The 20,961-nt window shown below is 36.9% G+C and overlaps 2 protein-coding genes across 11 annotated transcripts in view; one reads left to right on the plus strand and one right to left on the minus strand.

Annotated features, from left to right (window-relative positions):
• BIRC6 (baculoviral IAP repeat containing 6) overlaps positions 1-20,961 on the plus strand; it is a 174,231-nt gene that overhangs the window by 119,935 nt on the left and 33,335 nt on the right. For 9 of the 10 annotated variants that reach the window (XM_088144745.1, XM_088144772.1, XM_088144805.1 and 6 more), the window contains 2 exons: positions 1,063-1,227; positions 1,877-2,045. In XM_088144745.1, the coding sequence (XP_088000871.1) occupies positions 1,063-1,227; positions 1,877-2,045 (334 nt within the window). The remainder of the gene's footprint in view (positions 1-1,062; positions 1,228-1,876; positions 2,046-20,961) is intronic. The other variant, XM_088144753.1, reaches the window with a different exon arrangement.
• Positions 18,301-19,670, minus strand: LOC148217134 (protein TUNAR-like). Its single transcript, XM_088151231.1, has 2 exons — positions 19,503-19,670; positions 18,301-18,591 (listed from the first exon to the last, which is right to left on the minus strand). Exons 1-2 carry the CDS (start codon positions 19,536-19,538, stop codon positions 18,400-18,402), a joined length of 228 nt encoding a protein of 75 aa, XP_088007357.1. The 5' UTR covers positions 19,539-19,670; the 3' UTR covers positions 18,301-18,399.

Here is a 20,961-nt window from a genome sequence, read left to right on the forward strand (position 1 = left end):
TTTGTAGTCGAAGCTTGCATAAGCATTGTGTGCCTTTTGGAAGTTCAGTGGCCTGGAACTTAGTGGAGAGATGTCAACTTTGGCTAAGCTCCAGAAAGTACTGTCAGTTCAGATAAGGTTTTTTTTTTAAGAGCTGGCTGCTAATATTTCCTAGCTTCACAGGGGTTTCATAATGTGACTTTTCCCCCATTTGTGAGGTGGAGACCCAGTTAGTAACGTATATTTATGTCAGTGTAAAAACATTGTGGAAACTGTTTAAAACATTTTCCAGTCTTGCTTTTAAATATATATATATAATTGTTTCAAAGAAACATGGTAATATGATCACTGCCTCCCCCAGTGCATGGATGCGCATGTGTTTTGTAATGTAGAACAGAATGTTTGCCACTTACATGATACGTTGCAATTATCAAATTATTCTCAAAACTGTAAGCCGTAAGAATATTCATGGACTTAATAAATAGTAATTGAGATCAACGTTCCAGGCAATTTGTGTCTTTCCAATTAATACCACAAATTGATTTAAATAGTTATTCATTTAGGGATATATGAATTTAATATGGATGGAAGGACAGACGGACAGACAGTCTACAAGTACGTTAGCATTCTGAGCCATCAGATGAAAAGTTGTGTACATTCTCAGAAACACAAGCCATTACACGTGGTTGGCATTTCTGCAGAAACCTGCACCCTTATTTTTGTTAAGCAGAACTTGGCTCTAACAGGGAACCAGATCTTTTTCTTATCTGATTCATGTTTACAGCATGTATTTGTGACTCTGTTAAGCGCTTAGAATCAGATCTGTCTTACTGATATATGTAAAGCATTTACATTCAGCAAAGTAGGCAAATGTTATCCTACAGTTCAGGTACAGTGGATAAACATTGATTGTAAAGACCAGTTAGAATCTTGGCTGAGTAAGCCTTTAATATATCCCTTCTTGCCCATAAACCAGATATCAAAGTAAAGAGGACTTATTCAGTAGGGTATTGTTGAATCCTTTGCTCTAGAATATGAATCTGTGCAATTCCAAACAGCATTGTAATTTTTTTCTTTTACTAGCCACAGGTGTCAAGCACACACAATAGTGCATCAACAGAAGAACAGCAGCTTTACTGGGCTAAAGGCACTGGATTTGGAACTGGTTCTACTGCTTCTGGATGGGATGTGGAACAAGCTTTAACTAAGCAAAGACTGGAAGAAGAACATGTCACATGTCTCCTACAGGTATTAGAACAATATGATATTCATATACATGCAGTTTACCAAAATGTAAATCTTTGATTTGTTACACTGCGTTGCCCTTTTATTGGTACTTCATGACATTTTATTATGTGTTTAAAAGAGGCACGCCAGGGTTCAAAGAACTGAATGGCTAGTTCTGGGCCTGCTTGATTTTTTTTTCTAATATAATTTTCCACGCTATATAATGAACGGTTTCTTAAATTAGAAGTTTGGAATATAGTTTGCGAAATACAAATTATTTGCTATGTCTCATTTTCCAACATATTGGGATATGAACTGGTTTCTCTAAAAATAACTGGCCATTTTTTCCATTATTGAAAAATATCAGGCATTAATGTGAGGTATCTGGAATCTGTTTTGAGCAGAGAAGTATAAGTTTTAATTACATCTGATAATTTCTAAGGTGACATTTATATCAGGAGTGCCTAAATTATTCACTAAAATGGGATTGAAGTTGATAAAGAATGCTTAATAATTTAATTTTAAATATATTTCTCTGTATTAATGAAAACGTTTTTTTTAAATAGATTTCCTACATATTCTGTATAATATGAACTACTGTTATCTTATAGCTCACATCCTGTATGTGGTTATCTCATTCAAACTCAATTTTTTTTTTTTTAAATTTCAGGTTCTAGCTAGCTACATAAATCCTGCAGGCAGCACATCAAATGGAGATGTCCAGTCCAGCCATGAAAGTAGAGGACAAAACAGCAGTGCCCTTCCATCAGTTTTGCTAGAGTTACTTAGTCAATCATGTCTTATTCCGGCAATGTCATCTTATCTCCGCAATGATTCAGGTAATGTATTGCTCTCTGTTTTTCAAAACAGCTTGTTCCAATCCAGTGTAGAAATGCTAGGGTTTTTATAAAAGTTGCATCAAAGCATATCATGAAATTCAAATGCATTGAAGTTTCTGTAAAATGTGTGAGAAATGAACAGCTTGAAGATGAGCACCATTACCCTTCAAACAATGAGATATATAATTTATGCTTTGGATGTTGATAGTGCATACATATTCATTTCTTCATCACATGTTCTTATATAACAGAAAGTCTGTGTACTTTTTAGTTTTTCTATAAATTGTGTATAATACAAATTTATGAATGTGCATGATAAATATTTAAAGCTTCTATGAAGCTTCTCACCCACAGTCTGGTGAGAGGTGTTTCCGGATAATCATTTTTTTTATCATGTCATTTAAATAATAGCTGGAACTGCACAAAGTTGCATCCAATTCAGTATAAGGAATTTGTCAAAATATGACACTTTCTTTACAAAAGGCTGAAATTTATTTACTCAGCTGTAAGGCAGGATTCTATCTTTTTGTGCTCAGATGTATAAATCCTACAAAGTCTTTCTGAGCTTCACTTGCACATTATTATGATCCATGGGGATGGGAAAAAATATTCAGTTGCAAGTGAGTTGACAAACATCTAAGTGTCAGTTGAGAATGAGAAGTGAGAAGCTATAGGCAAGATTTCATAAAGAATTTAGGTGGTCAAAATCAAGCTCTACATGGCTTGGGGCCAGGTTATTTGAAGGACCACCTTTTTCCAGTCTCATCTGCCCAACCCACCAAATTGGGGAGGCATGGTATTCTGTGGGTCCCCCCCATTAAGGAGGTCCATCTAATAGGACTGAAAAAAAAGGCCTTCTCCATGGTGGCTCCCTCCCTGTGGAACATCATCCCCACAGATAAGACTGCCCCCCCCTTGATTCTCTTCAGTAAGGCTCTGAAGACATGGTTTTGCCAATGGGCCTGGGGATCCCAGATCAATACGAAGTCCATCAAATGGCTAGTGTAAATGTGTTGTTGTCGCCAGGGGGATGGGGGGATGTAGTGGGTTTTGTATTTGGGAATTTTATTTCTGTAAGCTGCCCGGAGTCACAGTGAGAGAATTGGGCGGCCATATAAATTGCATGTGTGCATGGATAAATAAATAAATAAATAAACGAAGCAACTAACTAGAATAGACCAATCAATCCAACTTGCAGGAACCAGCTAGAATAAGGTTTTGTGACTGGGTGAAATGATAAGGAAATCTAAACTAATGGTACTAATAAGTGATGTAACCTGGTTCATACTGATTTTTTAGTCTTTCTTAGGCAGCTTAGCTTTGTTTAACTGACTGCCCCGAGAAAATCTGGATTTGTCAGAAGATTCTCTCCAGTGCCTAAAAGTCTGATTCCTCCCACATTGGAAATGAATCGTATCCTCACACAGAAATTTTGTTTTGTTCAGGTAGCTTATTATTACCTGTGCATAGGGTGGAAGGCCTCATATTTGCCTGGTATCAATGTTTAGAATGTATAGCATACATTTCCTATGATGTAGACTACTGTGTTTTGAAGTCTACTGTAAGCAAGCATGTTCTTGTAAGGATTTTTCTTTTTATCAAGATCTAAATTATTTGTTATGTTGCCTTTTTAATATTGGTTCCTCTTGTCTTTATTTCCCAGTAAATATATGCTATTACTATAAAGTTTCAAAATTTTTGGTAGCAGTGTATTTTGCCATAAGCTTTTGCAGCCATTTGTCCCTAGTTGCAAAAAGGATGTATTGAAGGAGAATTTTTTGCAGGCACATTTGAACCAGAGACCAGAACACAACTACATTGAAGCATAGGTTTATTGACAGGATCAGTACTAGAGTCAGAAAGTAAAAAAACCCTAAATAGGGTGAGGTTACAAACCCTCTTTATAGACTTACATCAATTTTTCTTTTATTTGATAGCTTACAGTAAAACTTAAAGATGGTCATTAGTCATGTGATAGGCAATGTGATTGATAAGGTTAACCTTTCTGATTAGGTTAATTCATATGCATGGAGAGAGGATGAAAAACTACCTCCCTTGTGCAATGGATCCTTTGAATTAAACAAAGAGGTCTAAGAATTGGGGCCTAAAATTGTTATTTTAACTTAGCTCCTATCTAAAACTGTTGAATTCCCAAGCTTGTTAATTCTTCATGGCCAGGCTTGCATTCCTGTAGTTAATGTTCACTTATCTTGTTAGCGCCTTGTTAAATTTGTTGGGCTTAGAATTCCAAGTACCTAATTGCTTTTTATCTGGAATTTTAATATTGTTTATTCAGAAAATTGTGTTAGAGTTCTGAGTTGGAACCCTCAATTTTTCTCCTTCAAATTCCCCCCTCTGGAGCTTAAAGTAATCTTATTATTCTATTTTAAGCTTCATATCTATTTTAAATAATTATGTCCATTGTTGTCTCATTGCATTATATAGGATCCAAAACTATATTTTAGAGACTTTGGGGGGGGGGGTTACATTTAAGATAAAACAACCTCATTAGGTACTTAGCATAGATAACTCCCAAAATTAAAGGGAGAACAGAATTTTGGTTGATTTTAAAACAGCTTTTAAAGCACTTAATTTTGGGAAAAGTTCCCCCTTGGGTTGCCATTAATAAATCTAAAACTTTTACAATTCTGCAGGGCTACTTTCGATAAGGAAGTTATTTCATTCTGTGGAGGTTTGATAGAATCTAAGGATGTATTAGGTACAAGTTCCAAATTTGCTGATATACCAGGTCAAGCTCTTTCAGTTTCTGCAATGCCCACCCTGGGAATTTATGGAAATGTCTTGGTTTCTAAAATAGGAACGCTTCTAGAAATTGATTTCTAGGTCCTATGGGCAAAACTACCCAGATTTAGAACTTGATCTGAAATAAGACCCCAGTTAATTGAACATTGGGATATGACCATCCAAAGCTGCAAGTTCCTATCCATCCTGGGAACAAGTTAAATAATCTATAAGTGCTTGGGCCTGATGTTAAGCTTTCAAGCTGAAGTGCAGAAGGGAGAGAGGTTAAGAGGAGACCTTTGTTTAGAGAGTGAAAAAGGAGTAGATATATTCTAACCACAATGTATTTCATAAGTAAGACCTCCAGTGCTACTTAAATTTCTGTATAGAGGTGGACTCTAGAGCAATAGTGAGAGAGGACATAAAGAGTTTGCCAAAGGAGGGGAGAAACTGGGATTCCTTTGTCGCTGAGACATAAAGTGTTGTTTAATGTTGTAGAATTAAAAGAATAAATCTGTGGATTACCTCTGAAGATCCTCTTCCCCTCCCATAACAATAAGTCTCCCAGGACCCATGTATTGTCCCACCCTTCTTGTTAGTAGTCATGTCTAAAAGTGTTCTCACAATTAGAAGTACTTATTGCGCTTATACTCCCCTTAAAAGAATGCAGAGAAGGAAGGGAAATGGGATAAAAATGTAAAGCAGCATTTGCTATACTAATTCGATGTGGGTTAGGCAATCATTCACAATAAAAGCAGATTCCCAAAGCTATAACATCATGATTTCAAGAAACTTCATAATTTCCAGGTTCAGCTCCCAATTGCAATCCCCCTTCCTATTGTACATGATCATAAATTATACACAACCAATAGTCATTTAATATTAATAATTTCAAGAAATGTTCAAGTGCAGAAAGAGTAGTATATTGAATCAAAGGTATCCAAAGCTCTGTGGATATTCCAACAAGTCTGATGAAGATTTAAAAAGGTTAGTTTATTCATGAGGTCTGCTACTTCTTCACTGGAACAGGGATCTTGTGTTAGCATCTAGAGACAGGGTCTGAGGAGAGGATCTGCTGGTCCTCTGGGGCTGCAACTTTCTGGCAGTGTGATATGTGGATCCAGGAGGTTTGTCCCTTGCATTTAACCACAGTATGAGTTGTCAACAGCTCTTGGTGAGGTTCCATTCACTAGGGAGCCAGGCAGTCCTTCCACCAACGTTCCCCAATCAAGATGTAGTCACCAGGCTTCAAAGAATGGCACACTGCAGATGCTGGTGGCTGGAATGCAGCTTTCACCTTAGTAGAAATAAACTGGAAATTTTTGCTAAGCGACAAACAATACTATGCCTGATCCAAAACATTTTCCTTAAAGGGGTGTTGGTTTGCCCCCTCCTTAAGAAGCCAACACTAGATCCTACCATTCTGGACAATTTTTGTCCACTATCGAACCTCCCTTTTTTAGGGAAGGTCATGGAGAACATGGTTGTGCAGCAGCTTCAGCAGGCCCTGGATAAAGTGGATTATTTGGACCCCTTTCAGTTGGGATTCAGGCCTGGACATGGGACAGAGATGGTATTGGTCGCACTTTTAGATGATGTCTGGTGGGAGCAGGACAAAGTAGTGTATCTGTCCTTGGTCTTCTTGACCTCTTGGTGGCCTTCAATACCATTGACCATGATATCTTTCTGAGTCAGCTCCATGGGCTGGGAGTGGATGGCACAGTATTGCGCTGGTTTACTTCCTTTCTGTGGGACTGCTACCAGTCGGTGTTAATTGAGAGTGAGAGGTCTCGCCCTCAACCCTTATTATGTGGGATTCTGCAGGTATCTCTCCATTCCTATTTAACATCTGCATGAAGCTGCTGGATGAGATCATCTGTTGCCATGGGATGAGGTATCATCAATATGCTGATGATACTCAGTTATATAACTCTGCCCCTGTTGAACTAAGTGATGCAGTTGACATCTTGTCCCAGTGCCTGGAGGCTGTGGGGGTTTGGATGGGGAATAACAGGTTTCAGCTGAACCCTGGCAAGACTGAGTAGCTCTGGGTTTTTGGGCCTTCTGGTTCTGGGACTTTACCACCTTTGGTACTGGATTGGGTGGCACTGCCCCAGACAGACCCAGTGCACAGTCTGTGGGTCTTTCTAGGCTCATGACTCCTGCTTGAGGAGCAGTTGGCAGTCATGGCTAGGAGGGCCTTTGCACAGGTTCATATTGTACACTAGTTGCGCTCCTTCCTGGACCATGGACCTGGACCTACTCACAGTCACCCATGCCCTGGTTACCTCCAGAATGGATTACTGTAACAGGCTGTATGTGGGGCTGCCCTTGAAGAGCATCCAGAAGCTTCAGCTGGTGCAGAATGTGGCTGCGCAGACAGTTATGTGTTGCCAGTTTGCTTCCAGGTGCAATTTAAGGTGCTGGTTTTGACCTGTAAAGCCCATCATGGCATGGGACCAGGTTATTTGAAGGACTGCCTCTTCCCGATTATATCTACCCATCCCACCAGGTCAGGCAGGAGGGGTATTATTATTATTTATTATTATTTAATAGACTTGTCCCCGCCCATCTCCCCACAATGGGGGACTCTGGGCAGCTTACATCAAATTAAAATCATAAATACATGATTAAAAGTTATAAAAGAACCTGCAGGTCCCATCCCCAAAGGAGCTCCATCTGGTGGAACCCAGGTGGCATGCCTTTTCCGCTGTGGTGCCTGCCCTCTGAAACATCATCCCCCCCACCGAGGTGAGGTTAGCCCCATTTCTATTAACCTCCCGGAAGGCCCTTAAAACATGTTTTTTTCACCATCCTTGGGGATCCCAGGAAAAGCCTGCAAGATGGCTGCATGAGATTAAGTGATGTTTGTTCTCCCACTTTCTTGGGTTTTATTTGTTTATTTTATATGTTTACTTTATGTGTTTGTTTATTTTTGGCTGTTTTTATACCGTTATGGAGTTTTTAACTGTTGTTGTGTTGTACATTGCCCATAGTCACATATTTGTGAGATGGGCAGCTATATAAATATGATGGATGGATGGATGGATGGATGGATGGATGGATGGATGGATGGATGGATGGATGGATGTTAGTCTCAGTGTACCACCAGCCAATCGGGACTTAGAGGACCTGGCACTGGGAGAGAGGGGAGAGAACATATTTTCTGTTAGGAGATATTCTAGTAACTGTAAGGACAAGGGAAAGGGCATCTGGCCAGGATATACTTGAATTGGTTACTGCCTTCTCCAGTTGGATGTCCCATCAATCCACATGTACCAAACTTTGGGGTCTATAAGGAGTGTGATTTGCATTTTGATCCCCACTGCAGTGCATATAGCTTTAGTTATTATACTAGTGAAATGAGCCCCCATATCACAATCTAAAGAGAGAGGTATCCCCCACCTAAGAATAAAATCAGTCAACAAATTTTATGCCACAGTGACAGCATTGTTCCAACAACAAGGATAAGCCTCCATCCACCCTGAAAAAGTACACACAACAACCAACAAATAACAAAACCCATGTGATCTAGGGAGTTCAGCAATATCCATTTGCAAAGCTTGGAATAGTCCTTATGACCATAGTCTGGCTGTGGGTCAGGTTACCCACATTGTACAATTTGCAAATAGAACAAGCAGAACATATAGCTTGAGTGTCCTGATGTATGAAAGTGCAAACCATACAAATAGTAAGGACTCTGGTACCCCACTTTTGTTTGCAGGAGTAAGCTTGTGAAAAAAATGAACTAAATGCTTTACTAGTTGCTGGGGGGCTACCAGTAGTCCAGGTTTTGCCAAACACCTTGAGGGTCTGTGTTATACCATGCATCTTCCAAGGAAGATAGTGCTTGAGACAAGTCCTTAGCTAGCTGGGTTGCAGCCAAAATTGCAATAGCCAACAGGCCTCTCAGCACAGCTGTACAGCTGCCACTTCAACAAGTCTGTTTCTGCTAACCATTTTAGAAGAATTTTAGTAATGTGTTTTACACCGAGTAACAGCTACTTTTGAAGGCAATAGCAAAGCTTGCAATCAAGCATAGATAAAAAGAATGTGGGAGACTGAGGTTCCTGCAGAAGTGAGAAACTTTCCCTCCCCAAAACACCAAAAGAATTACACATTCCTTAGAAATATTTTGAATCAGTAAAAATAGTAAGTTTTTCTGGCTGCCTCTTCACAGGCCCTAGCAATGCCAACAAGGTCAGTAGCTTGAGCAGAGTGTTCCTGTGGCAAAGAAAAGGATTCCAAGATAGTGGGGGGGGTGGACAGAATATCTTGCACACGATTTCCCTGTTTGATCTTAGAGACAGAAGCCATCAGGTCAAGATTTGCCAGGAGAATATCAAAGAGTTCTGGTAGAAGTGACGAAAGCTTAAAGCTGAGAGTAATACAATCATGTGGCAATTTGTGTGGGGTGCCTTCTCTTGGATTAGGAAAAGGGAAGCAGGATTCAAGGGTGGGCAGTGAACTAAGGTAACATTTTTGGCAGCTTACAAGATTACTTCATAACAGGAAAACCTTTTAGGAGAAAAAATGTGTACAGGTTTCTTAATAGGGCATAAACAGCATGAAGAACAGCTACTGTAAGAGGGTGTCTCAATACCAGGCTTTGTGATTTGTCACTTAGTAAAGCAGCAGCTGCAACAACCTGCAAGCAGGATGAAAGACCTTTTGCCACAGGAACATGTTCCATAGAATGATAGGTTTAGTACGGTGTCCATCCAACTATACCATTACTCAGAAGAAGTCTACTCTTTTTATGACAATATAATTTAAATAGGTTTTTGAAATCAGGTCTCCCCAAAGCAGAAATGGTAGAAAGCAATTGTTTAAGAGAAGTAAATGATCTGGAGCAGAAATAAGGATTAAAGCATAAAGAGGGTTAGTCAAAGTGGAATACTTAGGGATCCACTGATGATGGAAAAATTCTCAAAACTTTTTTAGTAGAGTGATAGGGTATGTTAGTATAGAAGTAATATGGCTGGATTTTAACTTAAATTCTCTAACAGAAATTAGATGTCCCAATAAGAAGCTTCTGAGAGGTAAAATTGCCATTTTTCTCTAGATATTTTATACCCTTTCAGTGCCAGATGTGATAGTAAAACAAGAATGCCTTCCAATATAGTTCTTCAGGAGCCGCTACTAGGAGGTCGTCCACATATACTACATTAGTTTTGCTTCCTCAGGAATGGTTAGTGTTTCTCATGAAGCCATTCCAATAATGTTGCAGAGACCCAAAATCCCTGGAGTAAACATGTCCAAGTGTACTTCTTTCTCTGATAGGAAAAGTAGATAGGTACAGGTAGTTCTTGATTAGTGCAGTTAATGAATCCCACAAAATGGTTGCATTATTCAAATTCGCACTATTTGAAGTGATATTTCTATGGAAAATATGGTAATTGGTTCCAGCTTGATGGAAATAGGCAATGAAAAATTTTAAACATAAGTTTTTATATGTATATTAATGAAATATTACAGTAAAGGATTAAAAATATACTTTAAAGTTATGGATAACAAAGTCACAGTAGTTATAGAAAGGAAAATAAAAACAAAAAAAATTCTAAATATTATTCCTAAAGATAAGCTTATACTGACAAAAACATCTTTATCGTCTCTCAAAATATATTAGCAGCATAGACTGAACTGTTTTCTCTTTATTTAAATCTTCATACATATGCTGGTAGATGCAGGGTGCTTTATGCACATTTCAGTGAATTTGCATGCTTTGATAGAGGGTCAGAATCCATAATTTTTTGCTTCACGACTTCTACAGCTTAAAAATACCTTCAATTTCCTTCAGAGTTAACTCCTTCACTTGCACATTACTGTTTTCCTCTGAAGGAATCTTCCTTTTCGCCATTTTGCACACATGAAGATTAGCAGCATCTAAAACCCCAACCACAACTGCTCATGTGCTAGCCTCAATTGTGCATGTGCTAGCCTCACATTAACTGAATTTTGGGTTGCGCTAAACACAACTTGGTATCAAGTTATAGTTTGCACTAAATCAAATATCACATTATTTGAACTCACACTAATCTTGACCTACCTGTATTGAAAATCTGTATATAAAAGTACACTGAAGGAGACAGAACAAAGATTTATGAGAGTAAAATGAGTGGTATTGGCAGGGATAGTGACAAATACTAAAATAGTATTTGGAATAGTGAGAGGAAAAGGAATCACGTAGTGTGTAATAGTTCTTAGATCCTGAACAAAGTGACACAAAGTTTTTCCCTATTTGTCCATCCTGCCAGGTTTTGGAATGGGAAAGATGGGGATATTTGCAGAAGATAACATAACAGCTAAGATTCCCTGAGCAAAGTAGAAGGTTATCAAAAGTGCTACCCTTCTTCTGCCTCAAGAGAGATTTGGTATTGTGAAACAAGGATTTTTTTCACTGGAAAGCACTTTAATTTTTACCTACATGGAAGAGACCCACTTCATGAGAGGAAGTTGCCCACAAAGAGGGGCAGATCAGAGAGATCTTCCAGTTGATCACCTGGGTGACTTCTTATTTCCCCCTCCATAGCAAGGACCAGCAAAATCTCCAGCAAAGAATGTTCTGGTATATCCAGATTGACTCCATCTGAAGTTCAGTAAATACTAGCATCCAATTTACATAATGGATCCCTAACCCTAATAAGTTTATTAAAATACAATCACTAGGTAAGAAAGTAGTCTTAGATCTGAGTTATTCTAATTCAGAAATGGAATAAGAACCATATTGTCTCCCCACTTCCATGTGTAGAGGCAGAAAGGACAAGAAAGAAAGAGGGTTGCAGAACAGAATAAGTTATACCAGTATTTGTTAACAAAGTTTTCTGTCCAGAGACAGATGGACATAGAAAGGGCCCAGACTGATCAACAGTAATAAAAGTGGAATCAGGGCCCTGGCTGTCCTAATGGAAAACAGCAGGATTAAAGTTTTCCTTTAGAGTTACAAAGTCTAGAAGGTAAGACAAAATATTAGTGGTTTGGGAGTTATGTTGATATGGATGCTTGGGGGTCAAAATGTAAAATTGGTGGTGCATGAATATTGTTTCTGTGTTCCAAACATTAAGCTGTCTAGCATCCATGCTTTTTACAATAAAAATGGACAGTATCAGGAATTTCACCCTGTGGTTGACCATTCCATTTTCTGTCAGTAGGAGAGAATTTGGGTTTAAGTTGTTGAATCTGTAAAGCTAACGAGTGGTTATGATCAGTCTGCATATTTTATTTTGCTAAAAGAGTTCCCAGATGTAAATACTTGCTTCTACTAATGGATAAGATTTATGTGTTCTCCAGTCCAGGACTGTATCCATCAACTTATTTTGAATGTCAGGACACAGTCCCCTCACAAAGGTGCCCTTTGCTGGGGACTGAGTTGCAGGTGCAAGATGGTCAATTCCAAAACAACAGTGGAGAGCAGTGCAGAATCTGGCTTGGTAATGTCTGGGGTGTTCTGGACCTTGGACTATCTTCTCTACTTAGGACCAGTTTAATTGCATGAGAGCCATAGCTGTAATAGATTCTAGAAATGTTTCAGTAATGTCCTGGGTCTTTGACAGGCCAAGCATCCTGGTGATTGCCCATCCTTGCTTTCGTGAGAAGGGCAGTCTTTTGTCAGAAATTCTGACACTAAGATTTCTACATTCTTCAGCAATTGGGGATATAAACTGCAAAAGGTTGAGATAGTTTCTGTCAAAATCCCCTGGGTTTTCTCTGAGTTTTAGAAAGGTTAAGCTCCAATTCATTAGATTTCTGGGGGTGCAAGACACATTAGCTACCATAGGAGGTCCCCCTTGCAGGTTGGGGTAATGCAGCTGAAGGAGCAATAATTGTATTCTCAGGACAAACTCTGCACCTCTCAAACAAAATTGAGAGATGCAAATGCAAACTGTCCCAAATTTGATCTGGATCGTAAAAGGTTTTAGAGGTTTGCATATAACTCTGCCCCACTTCCCAGTTTAATTTTACAGCAAAAACAAGAGCATTTTGCAATTTCAAAGTTGAATTAGGAAGTGGGGAATGATTCTGGAGAGCTAGAAGAGTATCAAATAGTAGTATCCTGGCACTTGGCTTGATATAGGTTGAACTGGGGTTGGTGGTACACTTGGCTAATTAGTCAGGAAGCAGAAAGTCCAGTTGGAACTGTGATCAATTTAATGTAGAATTTCACCCCATATTATCTCCACAAGCATACAGTGAAAGGAAAACAATCCTACCAACTCATATCTCAGTGTGAAATATCTGGTGCTTGATGTAGAATCAATATCAGAGCTTCTGTGTTCTCAGTATCCCACTACTCACACCAATTTGAAAGAGAATTTTTAAGGGATTTAAATTGGAGCCTTATGCCAATTATCCTTTTATTTGATAGATTACAATAAAACTTACAGAAACTTATTAGTCATGCAATAGGACATAACAGTCAATGTGATAATATGGTTAACCTTTCAGATTTGGTTAATTCATGTGCATATTGGTATATATAATAAGGATGGAGAGGATGAAGTTGGAGAGGATGAAGTAGTATCTCCCCTGCACAATGGATCCATTGGATTAAACAAAAGGGTTGTATCTAAAGTTGTTATTTTAACTTAGCCACTATCTAAAACCCTTGAGTTCACAGCAGTAATTGTTAATTCTTCATGGCCAGGCTTGCATTCCTGCGGTTAACACTTTCACTTATCTTATTAGCACCTTGTTACATTTGGTGCTGAGAATTCCAAACACTTAATTGCTTTTTGGCTGGGATTGCAATACTGTTTGTTCAAACAATGTGTATAGATTAGGTTCTGAGTTGGACCACTCCAGTTTTTATTAAAAACTTTTATTTTGAGATATTCATCTGTTGGCATCTAACAAAATAATTTGAAATCCTAGATGGAAATAAAAATTATGTTTGATTTCAAACAACTTTAGCATAACAGAAAATAATAATAAATTGTATTGGTATCTCAAATGGTAGGAAGCTGTATGTGGCCCACAAACCATACATTTTTTGCATTCCTGCTTTAGAAGGAGTGTTTGGGTTGTAATGGAAAAGGAAGCAGTCAGGAATTGCACAAAATACATTCATTGTATCTTTCTTCAGCTGCTTTGTACATTCACAAATACACTCTACCAGAACTAAAGTGCAGTTAAATTATTTTTCAATATACATTCATGGCGCAAAAAACTTTTCCTTTTCTATAGCAAAAGTTATATGACATCATAATCAAAGAAGCTTATTCTGTAAACACCTTAAGTTAATCAAACAAATGAAGATCCCTCTTGGTAGGTTTCTTATAGTTTTATTGCATTTTTTTATTCAGAGACCTTAGAACTGTAGGGACCATTCTATAACTGTAGACTGCTATAATATTAATAACCCTATGAGATATTTTAAAATAATAGCAACTGACCTACAGTAAGTTCACCTAATGAACTTCATGGTTGAGGGAAAAAATTAACTCTAGGCCTCATTTTTATAGGTTGAACACACCACTATGGCACATTGGTGGTGTACACAGTAAGAATATAGAAAAAAGGAGGGCTGGCTAGCTAGAAAATTAGCTACAACTATTTTATGGCATACAGATATTCAAGAAGGAAGAAAATAGAGAAATATTCAAGGTAGGGACCATTGTAGGTAAGAGAGTGTTCACCATCTTCCTGGAAATGCAGCCATCTAACCCTGCCTATTTCATGAGCATGGCCCCTTGGACCTATTTAAAGGAACATCTCTCATTATGGCTGACCTCCCTCCCCTCTCCCAGTTTAAATCCAATGTAAAATTATGTAAAAACAATTTAAGTAGATATTTTTGGATTTCTGACATTTTTAGCCAATAAATCTTTTAGCTTTTAACAGTTTCAGGTTAAATCTGACAAATTATATGATACAGAATCACCATGCATGCCAGCTTAATGTAAATCTCTGTGCTATTGAAGATTAACTAAGGTTTTTGGTCCGTAGATGGCATCAGTTTGCTATAGCAGTAACCTCTAAGTCCTGCCTAGTTGAGTGATGGATAGGTATAATAGATTTACTGCACAGTTAATCCATTAATCTCTGTGTCTATAAATTATAAACACCTTCCAACATATGTGTTTTCAATAGTTCAAACTATTGTTTTACACTTTTTCCCATGTTCATTATACAGTATATTTCTATTCATTTATTGTTATTTAATCAACTGACATGCTTTAAAAAACAGCATGGAAAATTCTCATCTGTAATAGCAACAAATATCCCCAATAAGATACATGTATGCACTAAATTTGCATGGTTTTTTAAAGGCAGTCGGTGGAAGTGGGAAACAAAGTTTATCATGTAGGTCAAATACTGAATGTAAGCATTGCTTTTATTGATATTCTAATAAAAATCATAAAAGATAAGTTGTTGGAGGCACCTGATTTAGCATACATTTTCATGAAAGAACTTTGTAAGTTACTCTTGGTATTTAATACTACTTTTATACAACATAAATACTGGAATTTAAGTGCAAAAGTAAAATCTATCAGTATAGTATTATGGTTTATCTTATTTTAAATAACTGTATCTTGATTTTTTTAAAAACCTTTCTCAAAATAAAACATTTCTTTCACAATTTAAATCAGATTGGAATTAGATATTGGTTAGCTAATTTGACTCATTTTGGTATTAAGTTCAAACTAATTTATAAAAGTATACCTCTTTCCAAGTCTTTTGTGTCAAATGCTGTGATATAAGTGCTCTTTCCATCAAAAATACAGTGAATAACTAGCCATTACATCCCAGGGATATCTCTGTAGTGACAAATTCCCGCCTCCTCGTTCCAGTTCACCTATGGATCTAACTCACAGAAGTATTCTGAATAATCAGCATATTATAGCCCTTTAGAAAAGTAGATGAAAACATTAACTCTGCAAGATTTTCTCTGGTATAAAATTATAATGAGTTTTGTTGGTGATCAATTTTAGGATATTTTTATTGTTATAAATATTACAAAATTAGAATATTCATCTAAGCCACTTAGTAGCATATTTCCTGGAACCCTGAATGGAACATGTGGTATTAAACATGTGACTGATTATGTACCATCAAGATGTTATCAACTCTTAGCAACCACATAGATAGATTTTCCCCATGATGATCTGACCTTAACCTGGTTTTTCAGGTTTTCCAACAGTGTACTCATCACCGCTGTATCTGAATCTATCCACCTTGCTGCTGGTCATCCTCTTCTTCTCTTTCCTTCCACTGTTCCCAGCATTCTTCAGAGAGCTAGGTCTTCCCATAATGTCCCCTAATCCTCAAATTAGGATAATTTGAGCCTAGTCATACGTGCCTTGAGTGAGAACTCTGGGTTGATCTGTTCAAGGATCCATTTGTTTGTTTTCTTGACTGTCCATGGTATTCTCAGGAGTCTTCTCCAACACCAAAGTTCAAAGACGTCAACACTCTTCCTATCCTGCTTCTTCAAAGTCCAGCTTTCACTTCCATAGAGTGGCGCAGGGAATACCATGGCTTGCAGTTCTAATTTTGTAGGTATAGACACATCATAGCGTTTGAATATCTTTTTCAAGGCCTTCATGGCTGCTATAGTGAGTGCTAGTCTTACATGTAAGCATGCATGTTTTAAAATCTCTTGATTCAAAATTATTTTGCTAGAATTTTGTGTATGTGTGTGCTTTTGAGTCAATCTTGACTCCTGGTGACTGCCTGGAAAAGAATTTAAACATTCTAAATTGATCATAACCATGGTAGAATTCAAATGCTGGTCTGAAGAGATGCTTAATTGTACCCGATAGTTTGACAAGGATTGACAAATAACTTGCCACTGTCTGTGCTTCACTGATTTTTGTTTTTCTTTACTTATCTTAGGCTTCCCATAAAAAATATTCATAAAAATGTCTGTGCTCTATATTTTCTCCTCTACTTTCTCCTATGCAATTTTGCACAAGCATTTTGTGTTCATTTTTCACTTCTAACAAGCCTTATACTTTTCTATTTTTTCTTTTCATTTCCTTCAGTCCTTTTAGCAATATCATTTGTCAGTTCTTTATATCCAATTACTATACGTATCCATATTCCATATCCCCTTGCTTGTTTCCTAATGCCATATATAGGCCTCCCTTGCATTCCAGAGAAATAAAACTCTTTTGTCGTCTTAATATCCTTTTATATGTCTGAGCACTTGGCCAGTCTCCCAAGCATTAATTCAGTTGTTAGCAATGTACATGTTTTAAATTAAAAATGAGTGCTTCAGCTGGATAAAAAAATTGGGTTTCAATTTAGAAGAGCTAGGTTCAACCTACCTGTTCTTTGGACTTAGTTTTTCATCCGTTAAGTGTCCTATTTCCTGTTTTAGAAATTAAAGTTACATAAAATATTAAACAGTAATAGAGGACAGCTGTCTTGTTATACTGCTACATCTAGTATTCAAAGACATTACATTTTTCAAAGATTATTCAATGAAATATTAATGCTTTTGCTTATAATTAAAATGTTTTTAAAACTATAGGCAAATGTAGGAAAGGCAGTGCCATGGAGCATAATTCTTTAAATGGTTTAGTTTGCATGTGGAATATGAAAACAGTGTGATTTATGTACATTTAACAGCACAATCCTTTTTTTAAATTTATAAATAAATCCCATTGGGTTCATTGTGGGTTCCCCCCCCCCATAAGTATTACAGCCCAAGAGACACTTCAAAACTGTAAAAAAATTTATTTAGATCAATTAAGTGGAATTTTAAGTAAATGCATAAAATATTTACTCCAGCCTATTGGCCATGGGGAATATATTGTTTGGAACAGAAATAATATCATAATACTTTAGAACCATCTGTTTTTGAATCATATATAATTCAAAATTTCAATTACCTAGTGTATTTCTTTCCAAAATTCTGTTAAAGTCTGATTTCTCACAGTAGATTCCAAATATTGTGTCTTTCTCAAACTGTGATGTTCTCTTTGTTTTAATAAAAAATTTCCTTGATAATAATTTGCAGTACAAATATTGTTTTACAATATATTGTATAGAGTGTAGCTTACAGGCATGGATATAAATTAATTCCTACAAGCATTGTACTGCAGTATCTGACAGAATTGTCAGCAGTACAAGAAGTAAAAGTATCATGGAAGGTAATCAATGAAGATTTTATTTACTCATAATATGGTAACAGTGTTCTTCTTTCTACATTTCATATATATTTGTATAAATTTTAGCACTTAATGATGGTAGGAAAGTGCACTGGATTCCAACCCAGATGTCAGCTAATTGAATCCAGAAGCATAATGGGGATCAGATAAATAAAACAAGTAGGTTTCATGGCACCATTATCTTTATTTGTAACCTGCTTATATTAACAATGTCTCCCATGTTCACTGGCAGAACACCATATGCATTTTTAGAGTTTGAATATTGACACTCATCAGTTAGAAGTTGAATACTTAATCTGTTTTCATTTACATGTAACAAGCTTAATTGGATTCAAAGATATATTTTATGGTCACTGGTGCTGGGCCTTTAACTGGGCAGTTCTGTCTGGAATGTATGTTTTCTTTTGAGGCTTTGTTTCCTGTTGGATAGAGTTCACTGACCTATTCGCCATTGCTGGCCTTTGCACTATGTGCTTTTCCAAGTTTCTAGAAAACCATCAAAGTGTTGTGTAGATATACACAAAAACTATTACAAATAGATTAAGCACTGTTCCAATTATTCCCAGCAGAGCTAAAACAGATTCCTCTTTTTCCTCACTTTCTTCTTGCCTTTTTACATCTTCTAGTGTTGTGATGGCAGCGTTCCTCATTTTTTCTGCAAAGACCTTCACCAGTGTTTGGACTGCTGGCTAGAAAAAAGGAAAAAAATTACTTACTTTGTAGATCCCCCTCCCCTTCATACATACACATATACACACAAACCCAACATGTATATAACCCACGTACTGGTGCATGTGTACTTCTGTTTTGTTTTTTTCATAGTAAAAAAGGGGAATATTATGGTTTAATTTTAATTTCTGAACTGAATAGTTTTTTTCCCCAGAGCCTGCATCTAATACTTTATATAGTAAACATAGTATAAATTGTGGCTTACTGAAAAACAGATAAACAGGAAATATCCAAGTAGTTAAATTAGTATATGTTGATATGTCAATAAGCAAGTTTGATCACATAGCACAAATTAGGTTAGCCTTTTATATAGAAAGTAGGCTGCTTTTAGTGGATTTTATATCTATAAATTTGTTGTGCATTTATATAATAAATGAAAATAAGAAAATGCATGTAGTCTTGAAAGAAAAAAAAGAGTAAATTGTATAGATGTTACCATAAAGTCTGGCAACAGAGAGCACGGTGGTGTTAGGAAGGTTTTGAAGAAGTGCTATATATACAATTTATGCTAGGTACCAGCTATTGTCTTGTTTCCTTTTTCTTTTGTGGTGGTTAATGTAGATTTAATATGGCTTTTACTGCATAGTTCAGCTTATAATCTTTGTTTTGGTGTCAAATATGAAGGAGATGTATTTATGCTGGGATTTGTAATTTGTTGTATTTAAATATTACTGTTGAAAAAAAAAATAGTCAGTCTAATCTGAATTGAATGCCAGACAGTTTACACACAGTATTCAGAAAGGCACATACTGAATGCCTACTGAAATTACATGTTTTTGAATATTTTAATTACATTTAAAGTTAGAGTGATGGCAGCAATCAAAATTAATAAACTAATTTATGTTTAAATATTTGTAAAAGCCTCTCTTACCCTACATTGCATCAGGAATAAAATCTCATCAGACATGCTGCTTACTCCTCACTGCAGTGGAAAAACAGCCTTATCTTCATGGAGGGCTGTTCTTTTCAGTCAGAGCAGAAATTGTATGCATGCATGAACAATTTCTTGATAAATTAGGCTGCAGATGCAATAATGTTATAATATCTTCCAAGAAATGCAGGCCTTATGTTGGTTATCCATTGAAACAATGTTGTGTTTGGAAAGAAAACCCTGCTCTTCGTATCCAGGTTGTATGTTTGTTCCCTTTTACGTTTTTTGAATCTTCGATCAGATGAGGCACATTTTGTATCAACAGTGGATACAAAGCTGAGGCTTCCAGTTAAAATTTAATCTCCCACTCTTTGTCACATATATGTAGCTGTTAACCCAAGACATTCCAGATGCATGTTTTTTTAACGTGCTCTCGATCTTGTTAATTCTCTGAAGATGTTTCCTTCGTGTTGCTGAGTTGTAAATCCAAATGTAGTAGATGCAGTTATATTACCCTGTTTATATTTTTGTCCAGAAGGAACAAAGTTTGTTGTTTGCGACAGGGATAGGAGTGTTACACACCTGCATGCAGAGCATCTGACAAATAATCCCAAGGCATTCTTCAGAGCATTGCATAACTTAGCAGCCAGTCAGATCTGAGGAGTGGAATGTCAGTGGCTTCAGTTGCATACTGTAGTGAGTGGTGACATTGATTAAACATGCAGTTGGCACTTGCTGAATAAAGAACAGCTACAAGTCCCCCTTGCAGACCATGAGTTGCATAACAATGCACGATGGCTCTGCTGTTTCATTGTCAGGCTAGGCACATTTTAATCCAGTAACAATTGTGAAAGTGTGCTGTGTAGAATGAAGCCAAGTTGACAAAGTACTGTGCTACAAATAACGACCTTAAGGCATTTGAGCTGCAACAGGGTTTCTGGTCCTTTTGCTTTGAATCCTTTTTCATTCTGCTTTCGATAGGCTGTTGATTCAAAATGGAATTGCCTTTTTAAAATCTATTCATTCCCCTCCTGTTCTCTATTTGAAGAATGCAGGTCAGTGTGAACGTTTTCAGAATAACACCATGTACGAAAGAAATGTTCCCAATCTTTTGTCATAAGGAGTAATTATCTGATACCTTAACATGAATTACAGATCTGTGTTAATGCAGTTTAGTGTATTAAGTTGTGTGTAATACCTTTTCAGATAAAAACAGAATGAATATTTTCTTAACTGATAGGTATTTCATTATTCATTAACAAATTGGTAGAGAATAGCATTGGATGAGAACAGTTTTTGCTTGCATGTTTGTTTCCTTTATCCATAGTTTATTGAAATTTCTTTTCAATAAATTTCTTTCAGGTAAATCGTAGTGTTTTTAAGGTCTTTCTTTAAGCACGTTAGAAACCTCAGAGATGTATTTAGCATAAAAACAGAGCATGTTACAGCACAAAACCTG

Source organism: Python bivittatus, unplaced genomic scaffold (genome assembly GCF_059951505.1).
Source record: "Python bivittatus isolate LINGU-HERP-01145 unplaced genomic scaffold, Pbiv_v1 ctg000020_np1212, whole genome shotgun sequence".
NCBI classification, from domain to species: domain Eukaryota; kingdom Metazoa; phylum Chordata; class Lepidosauria; order Squamata; family Pythonidae; genus Python; species Python bivittatus.

Bases quoted from the DNA above. Each gene is read 5' to 3' on its own strand.
- LOC148217134 (XM_088151231.1), bottom strand. From the start codon at position 19,538: ATGTCTGATGAGATTTTATTCCTGATGCAATGTAGG. The intron at 18,592-19,502 runs GTAAGAGAGGCT...CCTTTTTTCTAG, and splicing joins TATTCCTGATGCAATGTAGG to CCAGCAGTCCAAACACTGGT.